General features: G+C 43.8%; 1 protein-coding gene across 4 annotated transcripts in view; it reads right to left on the bottom strand.

The window, feature by feature from the left end:
• Positions 1 to 225: 225 nt before the first annotated feature.
• Positions 226 to 11,730, bottom strand: part of CAPN13 (calpain 13) — a 57,166-nt gene continuing 45,661 nt past the window's right edge. For all 4 annotated transcript variants that reach the window (XM_063152617.1, XM_063152615.1, XM_063152618.1 and 1 more), the window contains exons 18-23: positions 11,467 to 11,535; positions 10,416 to 10,494; positions 7,528 to 7,644; positions 4,473 to 4,528; positions 3,278 to 3,323; positions 226 to 1,678 (exon numbers count right to left, since the gene is read on the bottom strand). In XM_063152617.1, coding sequence (XP_063008687.1) covers positions 3,297 to 3,323; positions 4,473 to 4,528; positions 7,528 to 7,644; positions 10,416 to 10,494; positions 11,467 to 11,535 — 348 coding nt within the window. In that variant the 3' untranslated portion in view covers positions 226 to 1,678; positions 3,278 to 3,296. The remainder of the gene's footprint in view (positions 1,679 to 3,277; positions 3,324 to 4,472; positions 4,529 to 7,527; positions 7,645 to 10,415; positions 10,495 to 11,466; positions 11,536 to 11,730) is intronic.

Here is an 11,730-nt window from a genome sequence, read left to right as displayed (position 1 = left end):
GGCTTGGTATTTTTGTAGATGAGACTTTCACACAGAAAGAATTCAAATATTTAAAGCAGTTGAACTGAATTTTGCAACTTGGACAGAGATTACTTCTCTGTAGCTACAAAGAGCTTGTTCCCAGCAGGTCTGAGCCATCTTGAGCACCACTGAACTTCTTCCAGAAGTACTTGAAGTTTTTTAATTATCCCAGGCTAAGCTACATAAAGCTTTCTCTGAAATGATTCTACTAATAAACCTTTTTAGCAAAGCATATTTATTTTCCCATGGCCCCTTTTTATCTCCTCTCTTTGCCAACATTTGCAGAGGGCTTAATTAGTGATTAACAATTTCAGGTGGGATGTGTAAGTCTCGCTGTGGAGAAGGAATCCGTTTGGTCAAAAATTACCGAAAAAATATTAAAATAGTCTAATTTTACTGATTTCCCCTTGCTCTAATTTTCAGTGGAAGAGTGGGTTCAGTGGCCCCTCTTGCCCAGGATGTACTTACATGAGTAATGCTCTCCAAGCTGTGAATGAGGCAGTGACAAAGCACAGACTGTGCTCATGGTAACAAAAATCTGGGTTTCATCTTTACCTGTGATGCAGTTGCTGCTCCAGTGTGCAACATCTGCCTGGCCAATGGGTAAATCTGTTGCTAATGTGTAGATGCCTCAATGGAAACCTGTGTAGAAGGTCTAGGTGAGGCATGGAGTGAATTATATTGCCATGGCAACCTGGGATTTCTTTCATCCATTGACATCCTTCTTTTTTGGCATTTTCACAAATAGAGTCTTCATAATTTTTTTTCAATACCTGAGTGGAATAGATCACTAAATTCACTGTTAATACCATGATAAAAAAATATGAAAGTGAAGTTCATGTGTGGGTACAGAAAGGTTACAGTTATTCTGCAGGTTTAAGTTAAATTTTTGAGCAGGAATTATGTCTGAAAAAGCCCTACATTTCTAAAGACATCAGGACAGAGGAAGAGAATGCAGTTCTGATAAACTTTTCCACTCCCAAATAGTCCCAATATAGATTCTGGAAGCCAGAAAAAAGCACTGAACAATTTGTTCTGTATCTCTAATATGCCACCTCATTTCTGTAGCAAATAAAATGAAATCCCTATAGTTGATGAACTCAAAAATGCATAAGACTTTTTTCCCCTTAATTTATTAATAAAAACTACAAAGAAAACTAAAAAGATTCTGGTGTTATTTATGAATTAGGACTAATTTCTTCCATCATTTTCTGGCACTTATAAATGGCAAAGAAGAAAATGAAGAAATAATTAAAATAAAACTGTCTCTTAATCGTTTTTGTAACCTACATCTTATACACTCCTTTCACACAAAGGGCCTGGCTCTGTTCTTTTTCATAGTGGAGTTAATGGAGCTGTTCCTGGCTTCTGTGCTATTTACAGGAAGATGAGAGGAGATCACAGTCAACACTTCCAGCTTGCCCAGACCATTAAGTACTTCCAGTTTGCCCATGGAGTGCTTCCATTAGCAATTCTTCCCTCTCCAAGCACCTCCAGGTTGCCTGGAAAGGACTCTTCACCCCAGCAGCCTGGAGTACCACCAAGCATGAGGACACCTGGCTCCACTCCTTCACTGTGGTTTTTCAAGAATTCTATGGATGGATTTTTTTATGGGATGGCCTTGGGCACTGCTCTGCTGAGGAGGAAGAAAAGTCACCTGAAACAGAGGTAAAGAGACTCAGAACACAGCCAGCTTCAGGTCAGCCTTTGGAAATCTCCAATGGGAATATTTTTGCCAAGAGAATTTTTTCTGAGAATGCCAAGTGTGTTGTCCCACATCAATCACAGTTTGTTAGGCTCCAGTTTTAACAGTTCTGATCCTCTGAGGGTCCTGTGCCACGACTGCCCAGGCTCCAGCTGCAAGTGTCTGCTAAATTGCTCAAGTGAGCTGCTTATAAACACCCTGCAGGCAGGATTTCATTCCAAACCAGTAAGTGAAAATTATGATTAATTATATATTCCCAGAAGTTATGATCAGTTTATGAATCATTCATGGAAAAAAAAGATTACTAAATAGACTATGAATTTAATTTGCAAGCAATAATTTAAGCAACTTCATCTCCAAAGGTGAGGTCCTTTTCATATTTACCTAATGACAGTCTGCAGTGCAAGTGCTGGGTGCAGTGTTGTGAATATTCTGTTTCCACACACCAACACATCAAAATGCAGCTTTGCACTGTCCACAGCTCTGAATGCAAAGGGCAGACTTTCAAATAACTGTTTTCAGGCAGAGCTCAGAGGTGAAGGCTTCACAGTGTCCCCACATTTCTCTTTACAGAGAAAAGCAAGGCATAATTCTTCCCAAAAATATTTCTGGGTTTCACATTCTCAGAGAAAGAAAAAACAATTCTTATCACATTTACTGCTCCTGTGTTGCTCACAAGTGGAATCCAATGTCTATAGGAGGGATTAGCTGGATGCAGTGAATGGATTTCAAAGAATGTAATGGGTTTGAAGTTTTTACTCCATTTTTGGTCCGGGTTGATAAGGAAAGTGTCTGATTTGCCCAAGGATGCTCCACAAATTCCTGGGGGTCAGCTGCCCCTCCACTGCACATTTTACTAAGGGTTTCCTCCCTGTTTTCTCCTTTGGGACCAGCACCAACACTTTAACACTGCAGCTGGGACATTTGCATCACAGAGGGCTGGCAGGAGCACCATGGCCAAGATGGCTTTCGGGTCTATGAACAGCACAAGTTCTGCAGGAAAAGGCAAAGTCTTTCAGGAGAACCAAGCAGCAAAATTGGGAGATCCAGAGGAAAAAAGTTCCTCTCTAGGCCTGACATGAAGGGAGCAAACATCACAAGAAGAACACAAGGTAGGGATTGTAGTTCAAATGTAAACCAAACCACGTAATTCTGTTAAAAATGTGAAATCAGACTGACCAAGAAATCTAAGTTACTTTGTATACCCACCCTCTATTTGACTATACATTTGCTGCTGTGTAAAATATGAAGAGATAATTGCACCCCTCAGAACTCAAAAAAATAAGTTATGCTCTCTCATCTATTATCTTAGGTGGGGGCAAGTTTCTAGCTGAGTCATTGGTGGTCTGCTTGACTGGTAAGGCCATCAGCAATTCCCCAGGAAAAAAACAGCCCAAAGTCCAATTTCCTTTAGAGCCCTTCTCATGCTGCAGGTCTCACCTCTTTCCCTCTTCCTCTCACAGCTTTTTCTCTCAAAACCCCCCATAACTGCAGGCTGAGCCTCCTGCAAGGGCCCCACCCTCTCTTGTCAGCCCTGAGGAGATTTCTTACCATGACCTCTGTCATCCCTCTAGGTGTACATGACAAGGGTCAGCCACTGGAAAAAAAGGAGAAGAAAAGGTACAATTAGACAGAAATGGTATACACCAAACCTTCAGACTTGTCTCAGGACCTTCAGGGGTGACCCAATGACCCTCAACTATCCTTTTGTAGTGCACAGGATAGTTGAGGGATTTTGGAACTGCCTCTTTCCCTTATTACAATTCAGACCCAGAAACTCTTTCCATATGTTGTTTTCCATGATAAATTATTGCAGCAGCTGCAGCAGGAGCAATTGCTGGGAAAGTTGTGGCACCTGCCTGATTGCAAGTGGAAGGGATAGCAACTTCTGGGAGCCTGGCTGTCCTACAGACTACCCTGTAAAATAGGTCCAGGTCCTCTGCTTGCAAACTGTGCTCTGCCCTTGGTGCAAAAGAAAAAAAAAAAAAGAATTAAAACAATGAGGCCCTGCACTAGACAGAGTGTAAACAGGAGCTGGTGAGATTGTAAAAGGCTGTTTTAAAAAACCTTTTTAAACACTGGGTTGTCAAATAACAGTCCCCAGACTGATAAAATGCAGTACTCAGGCATATCACTATGGAGCACAGCAGGATTTTTGCTTCAGACTAGCTGATAAAAAGCCTGATGTATCCCCATTCACTGAGCTATCCTTCAGGCTGTGCTTTTAAGACAAACAGCAGCAGCAAGCATTTGTCTGCTGGTTCTTTCTTAAAACCAAGATGTTTTGCAATTCAGGATTAACAGATGGGGCAGTAAGAAATGAGGGCATGGATTTTTTTATTTTTTTGTCATTTCCTCAAAGTCACTTTGAGCAATGTTTCCAGCAATGACAGCTGGTGTCAGTAAGGGAAGACCCCATGCCTTGGCCAGGGATGGATGGAGCTGTCCTCCAGTGGGGCCAGGGAACCCCAGGGAAACACCTCCCACCCAGGAGGCACTTCCAGCCAGGCAAAACCTCCACCACCATTTGCTGGGACAAAAACCAGTAACACAAATCACACATCATCTCTAACTTCACCCCTCTGATAAAATGAGCTCGAAGAGAAGAGAAGAGAAGAGAAGAGAAGAGAAGAGAAGAGAAGAGAAGAGAAGAGAAGAGAAGAGAAGAGAAGAGAAGAGAAGAGAAGAGAAGAGAAGAGAAGAGAAGAGAAGAGAAGAGAAGAGAGAAGAGAAGGAGCATTCTTACCTCCATTGCTGTCATTGAAATTTGTGATCCGCCCTCTGCTAAGTTTTGGAATGCATCTAGGGGCAGAACAAAAAACCCTTATTTCATGAGAATACATTGCATTCTTGCTCCTGACATAAGGCTGTGGCAGCTGAGGAGCAGAGCTGCAGTCCCTGTGCTGGGATGCTCTGCCTGGCCACATCTCATTCCTGTGCTGGGTACCCCTCCTGCCTTGGCCCTCGGATCACAGCCTGGGAAGGGATCCCAATTTTGGGGCCAGAATTTGGCAGAAGTGTGCAGTGCTCAATGTGGCTGCCTTCATCTCCTCTCATAATTTGTTTCAATTGTTTTCCTGCCTGAAGAGGGACAGGAGGATGGTGAACTAATGAAACACATCTTCCCACAGGGAAACTTTCTGCTGGTCCTTTTCCATCCTCCCTGGAAGTGAGTGATCACAGTGTGCCCTAAAGAAAGTGCTTCTCTTGAAGTCATTAGTATGCCTTGCAAGCTTTTTGCAGGGAATATAAATGCAGATGCTGCTGTTATTCAGCTAGAGTTTGAAATTAACATTGCTGAAAGTTTTTTTGACAGAACACTTTGCCATCAGGAAATTTAAATCCATTCAAATATTGTTATTCTATGTGCATATTTATATTGCAGTATGTCTAGGAGAAGCCTTCAAACCCAAGCATTTGGATAAACTCAAAACACAGTATTTTGAGGGGTTTTATTTATTTTGAAATTACTTTTCTCCTAGAAATATGCTCTTATAACAGCAATAAAAAGTTGAAACAAATTTAAGTCTGCCTATCCTTGAATGACACATTTCTCTGGGAGCCTGGAGTTTCCCACCCTGCATGGAAAAGACTTTGTGAGATTACAGGTGTTTTGAAATGTGCCCAGACTGCAGGGAGAGGGTGGGAACAGGGCACAAGGGCTCATTGCTCATCTGGCCCTTAGGAGGCCACCAGAGCTACCTGAATGGCCCAAAGCAGGGAGGAAAGGTGGCACATCCAGCCTGCACTGCTCTGAAGAAAGGCACAGAACAAGGAAATCCCCATGTTGTGCCCAGAGCCTTGACAAGGCTGCAAATGCAGGGCTGGGCTTGCACCCAGCAGTCTTTTTAGGAAAAATGGCAGCGCTGAAATTACCTCCTCTGGGCAGAGGTAAGTGCCTCTTTACTGCTTCATTAACTCCAGTTAAATAGAATTTGCAAAGAAGATGCTGCTTTTGGTGTGAGTCTCATCTCTGGCTATCTTGAAAGGATGAATAATGATTTAATGGGACTGATTTTATCTTCCCCGCTGCATTCACATCATCATAAAGGTTGGCTGCCTTTTATTCCCACTTGGCACTCTTATCCTCTCCTGTAACAAACTTATTCACCACGATCTAAAAAGTTTGAGAAATGTATTCCACATTAAACCCTCTGTAAAGTGGTAACTGAAAGAGTGGAAAGCATTTTAAGATTCTCATTACAGACAGCAATGAAATTTTAGATACTCCTTTCCACATGGATGCAAAGGATTTGTCTTTACATTGGCTCTTAAAATGTAAAAGGATCTATTTTAAACAAAAAAAAAATTCTATGGCACTAATTTAGGCATAAAAACTTTCATCTATAGCAAGTGACATGTATAATCACAAAAAATGGGTGTTTACAAGCTTCTTTTTTTTTTTTTAATGAAAGCATTAAAACCGGGACACGCTCTGATTTTACAATACTTTCAGAGCTGTTTCTGCTGCACTCCCTTGAAATGGGATTTTCAGCAGTGTCATCCAAGCAGATCTGCTGACCACTGTTGGCCCATTAAACATCAGTGCTACAAACACATGGGAGGAAATGAATGCTCCTTTCCATGCACTGCTGAAACCCAGCTCATTCCAAAGATGAAATAAATTGCTGTAGCAATGTTCTAGCGCAGGGGTCACAGTTGCTGGCTTTAACCACCAATATTTCCAGTCAAAATGCTTATTATTAGAGTAGCAAAAATTACGATTTTGTAAAACACAATTTCATTTCCATTCAGGCAAAAGCTCTTTTACAGGCACTCCCTCCTTGCAAGTGCCAGGCAATAGCTGGATGCAACATGGGGAATGGGCTTGTTTATCTACAGAGGATACCGGACTTTCTCCTTACCAAAAAACTGAGAGAACTTTACTGAACACTGAGCTACTTTCTAGCAGCTGGTTGCTCCAGTGTGTGGCATTCACATTCTCTGAACAGAGAGAGACATAATTTTCTCTCTCAGGGTTTTTTCATGGAGAAGCACAGAGAGAAGCAGAGAAAACCAATTCTTATCTCTACTTGCTGCTCCTGTAGTTTTTGCACATGTGGAATGTGTTAGGAAGATTGTTTACCTGAAGTGATTTGTCAGTTGGATTCTGCTGAGGATTGTTTTGTTTCCTTGGCCAATTGGCTCAAAACTGTGTCCTGGCTGCCTCAGACAGTCACAAGTTGTATTCTTTAGTATTCTTTGTATTATAGTATAGTGTCTCTTTCATATAGTCGTAATGTAACCGGGCAGCAACTGACAGAACCAGAGTGCACCGTCTCAAGCTACATCAGGGAAGGTATAGGCTGGATATTAGGAAGAAATTTTTCACTGAAAGAATAAAACTACAGAATGCTCTTCCCAGGGAAGTGGTAGAATCACCATCTCTGGATGTGTTTAAAGAAAGACTGGTGCCATAGTCTAGTTGAGGTGTTAGGGCAAAGGTTGGACTTGATGATCTCAGAGGTCTCTTCCAACCTCATCATTCTGTGATTCTGTAACGTAATATAGTTTTAATAAAGCAATTGTCCAGCATTCTGAATAAATGGAGTCAGGGGCCAATCATTCCTAGAGTTGGGGTCACCTAGATTTTCTGTACCAGTGCACAGGAGATGAATCCAGCTCCTGGCAAGCCGGCTGCCCTAAGAGCTTGGGCCACACCTGGGCTCGGGGCAGCTGTGTCACTTGAAGCTACGCTGTTGGACCAGTATGATTACACCTCGTGTCGTGTCCCTTGTCCCTCTCTGAGGCTGGTTTGCAGGCTGCCCTGCTGCAGGGGCCCTGGCAGGGCTGGCACTCACGGCTCATGGTGTCGAGGCGCAGCATGCAGCACACGAAGTCGCGGAACCCAACCCTGCCGGCGCCGTCGCCGTAGCGCAGCGTCAGCAGCCGCAGCAGCACCACGTCCACGGACAGACCTGCCGGGGAAAACACGCTGGGAGGGGATGGAGCAGCTCTGCTGGCCTCCTGCACCCTGCCAGCAACACCCTCAGCCCCCTCTCCTGTCACACAGCCCCTCCCCTGGACAGCTTTTCCCCCACTTCGTGCCCAAGAGTCAGGGTTGGGTAATGGCAAACCAAAGTCACCCCACTCGCTGACTCCCATTGTGGCTCAAGTCAGCAAGCTGCAAACACTGAGCTAACTAATCTTGTGTTATCTTGCTTTGCCTTTCTAGCTTTTATTTTCTATAAGAAAGGGTGATTTTCTTTGGCTCATAACTGTAAAAGTCTGAGTGCAGCATTTCCAATACCACCGGCTCTTTCTGCTAAAGAGGCAGATGCTGCATTGCTGCATGCTCAGGCTATTATGCTGCATAGCATGCCTGGGATTCTTAATTTTTACATTTTCTCTTCTATTAGAAAATGGTGAAGGGTGCATTTCATTTTTATTAGCTGATTATTCAGTATTTGTGTCGCAGTCTGTTTGGATGGAAATCGGTACTCAATTGAATGAACAAAAATTTCTTTTTAGAATGATTCTTTTATTAGTTAAATAAAACTACCCTAAATGTGCTGGCTATATGAGAGGAATGATTTAAATATATTTTGCACTAAAAGCTGATTTGCAAAACAAAAGGGAAATTTTCTGCAGAGAGCTGGACTGATAGCTTTGGTTTAATGCCTTCTCTGAGACTTCAGAGAAGTCTCATTTGCTCACTCCAGGTTTTAGTAGCTCAGCTGGATGTGAAGTAACTTTCCTGCTTTTTCAACCAGCTCTGAACTTTTCAGTTTTAAATGAACTCATCATGGAGCTAAATTAGTTGAAAAAGCAGAAATAAAAGAAATGGCTTCTCTACACCTGTGTGGGGAGAGAGATGGAAGTGGTTTAGTGCCACCATTGACAAACTCTGGTTGCATGAGCCTAGTTGGAGGTCTCCAGCAGGAAGCAGGTACATTATGCTGAATAATTAAAGAATGGAAATACATTTGGGCTTAAGATACATTTCAAATTAAGGTAAACATGATTTTATATTCTTCTCAAATGAGATAAAGATAGTAATTAAAAATTAATCTAATTAATTGTCTTCTTTGAGTCTGGTTTTAAGCCACTGTAGCAGTGAGCAATGAATTCTATTTTTAAGCTTTTGAAGATAGTAGGAATTCAATCAAGCTCTCTCCAGAGAGCAGGTTCCAGTAAATATTACTTATGGCATGCTACAGTCAAGCCTTACACTAATAAAACACCAAGAATTTGGCCTGGTCAGTCTGGGATACACTTGCTCACTTGGCAACATCTCTCAATCAACCTCATCAACAAAACTGAAGGGTCAGTCCCCTCTGTTCCCAAGACTTTTCAGCTGATTTGTAAGACTACTTCCCAAACCTTTTATCTGCTGGATTCCTCCCTCTGGTTTTGGCCAAGATATTAACTACTGACTTGATGTTTCCCTATTTATAAAAATTATTTTGAATCATTTGCTGTTGCCAAAGAGGAGTTTGTAAATACATCAGGCCAACACTGCTGCATTTCAGGGCAGCACTGCTGTTAATGCAGCTGCCTGCTTTACTCTGATCCACTATTATTATTATTGGAAGCATTAAGAAAACAGTGAAAATTAAGCACACACTGCAGAGTTTTGTTGGGGAAAGCACTGAACACTTCAGGGAACAGCTGGCTAGGAGTTGGACATAGATACATTAATACCATTCCCAGAGGTAGCACCAATCTCCCAAACCCCTTCTGGGGTTCCTGCTCAAAAGCCAGGACAGGGATCAATCATCCCATTGCCAAGCCAGATTAAAATGCAGATGTCTGGCTCAGAGGGCAGCAAGAATGAGCTTGTAATTTTCTTCCCCACTCAGAACTACTTCTATTCAAACATGTATTGAATTTGCCACTTGACAGTGCCTTTTTATGCCTTCAAACAGCTGCATTGTTTTGGCTGGCAGGACTTTTCCATGCACAGTTTTCCTCCCAGTTTTACACTTTAGCATCTTTCTCACAGAATGGCAACTTCTCCTTTGCCATTTGGCACATCAGTGACCAGTGAAACTGTGATCAGTGCTGATCACCTGTCTGAGAAGTGCAGGTGCAGCTCAGACAGAGCTTTGCCCAGCTCTCAGCAGCAAAAAATATTAAGTAATTATAGATGCATCCCCTCAGCTGATGGCTTCCAGGGATAGCAATCCTGTGCCCGTTTCCTCCTGGGACAGCACCCTCTGAGCTCCAGAAGCCAAATGGGAGCTTCTCTAGTGCACAATTCAAAGGGGATGGCTGTGTCAGAGATGTACTGCATGCACAAAGTCACCTTTGAGAGCACTCAGCTGAAGTGCTTTACTCGTGTGCAGCCACTGAGAGTTTCACACTCAGTAGCCAACAGAGGTCAGTGCAAACTAAATAAATGCCTGTCAGTGTGCCTTTCCCTTCTAGACTTAGTCACTGCCCTGGAGAGGAGCTGCAGGAACTGAGGAAGTGCAGGAATCCATTCTTCCTCTCTCCTTCCCTCCCTGCTGGATGTTCCATCCATGACCTGGAAGCAGCTCTGGCCAGTGCTGCATTCACTTCTCTGCATCTTTCTGTGCTGTTCCCCAGCACAGATCTCTCAGCAGAGCTGTGATCTAACTGGCATCTCTGGGAAATCCAAGCCACTTTCTCCCCAGAAATCTTTTTTTCTTTCCTCTTTCCGTCTCATCCTTTCCTTCAGTGCCCCAGGGAAAGCAAGGGGAGCTCTCAGCCCCTCTGGGTGTACCTGCTGCCTGTATGGCATTCTCCAGTTCAGCAACATCAAGAAATCCAGAACGGTTCCTGTCTTCCCTGAAGAAGATCTCCTAAAACACAGTGCAAAGGCAGATTTCAAGCTCTTACCACCCACATATACCACTACAACCAGTTCTCCTCCCTTAATAAATATGCTGCAAAGAAGTTCAACAGGTGAGATGGGGTGGCTGTGACATGGGAGGCCCATTTTCAGAAGGCTCTGACAGAATGTTACTGTGTAAGAAATCTCACAGTTTGGGGTGGGCAGAAGCCTTTTTGCTTTCCTAACACACCCCAGCACATTTGAGGCACTGTCAGTGGGAAGAGCACCCCTATCTAGATGGGGAAATAGGTGGTCTCAGAGCATCTCAGGATGGAACAAATTGGAGCCCACCCAGCTTGAGGGTGAGTTTTGAGGAAAACCTGAAAACCTGAGTCTTGAGGAATCCCTCCTGTCCTGCACCAAGGCTGAGGGAGAAGGACCTGACACAGAGAAGCAGCCAGATATTCCCTGAAGAATTTAGTGGGACCCCAAATACCATTTCACTGCTTCCAGTGCCTATCCTGGAGCAGAAACATTTCTCCCAGACAAGCCTTTATCAGATCCTACACATTCCCACTAGAAACTGCAGAAATGAGGAAATGACATTTTTCAGATGACTCTGTTTAAGAAGTGATTTCAAAAGAAAAAAAACCCTGCCAGTGGTGGCACAGACACGGAGATTTCCATCAGATTCTGAGTCTAATTGGCCTTCCTACCTTTCCCCTCGATGCTCTGTGTGCTGGAAAAGCCTGGGCTGCTCATTTGGAGCATTTTACACACACCACTGCCTCCCTGGCGTGAGAGGAGGGAACTCTGACCCGCTAAGCAAAGCAAACAACCCCTGCAAGGCTTCTCCCATTAGCAAGCAGCCTCTGCAAGGCTTCTGTCCCAGAGCACCCAGCATCTGCTCCCCGCTGCTGGAGAGCCCCGGGGCACGGAATCCACAGAATCCACAAAGTACCCAGAGCATCCCCAGAGAGAGCCACCCCCTCCCCTGTACCCTGTACTTAGTGAGGCTCCTCCAGAGGCTCCCGAACTCCTGCAGGGTGAGCCTCCCGTTCGAGTTGAGCTGTGCATTTAGTTAAGGATGGAGCACTTAATGAGGGCTGAACCTGGCTGGCTTTGTTGCTGCCTGCATGGAGCTGAACGCGTAAGATGCAGCCTCTTCGGTGGGTCATTTCTTGCTGAGAAAAGCAAGAGTTTTCCTGCTCTCAGTGGTGTTTAAATCCACCTTTTTTGTCACACTGCACAGCTGCTCATGCCT

Source organism: Melospiza melodia, chromosome 3 (assembly GCF_035770615.1).
Source record: "Melospiza melodia melodia isolate bMelMel2 chromosome 3, bMelMel2.pri, whole genome shotgun sequence".
Lineage (NCBI taxonomy): Eukaryota > Metazoa > Chordata > Aves > Passeriformes > Passerellidae > Melospiza > Melospiza melodia.
Note: the sequence above shows the minus strand (reverse complement) of the source record. Positions and strands in the feature narration are given on the sequence as shown.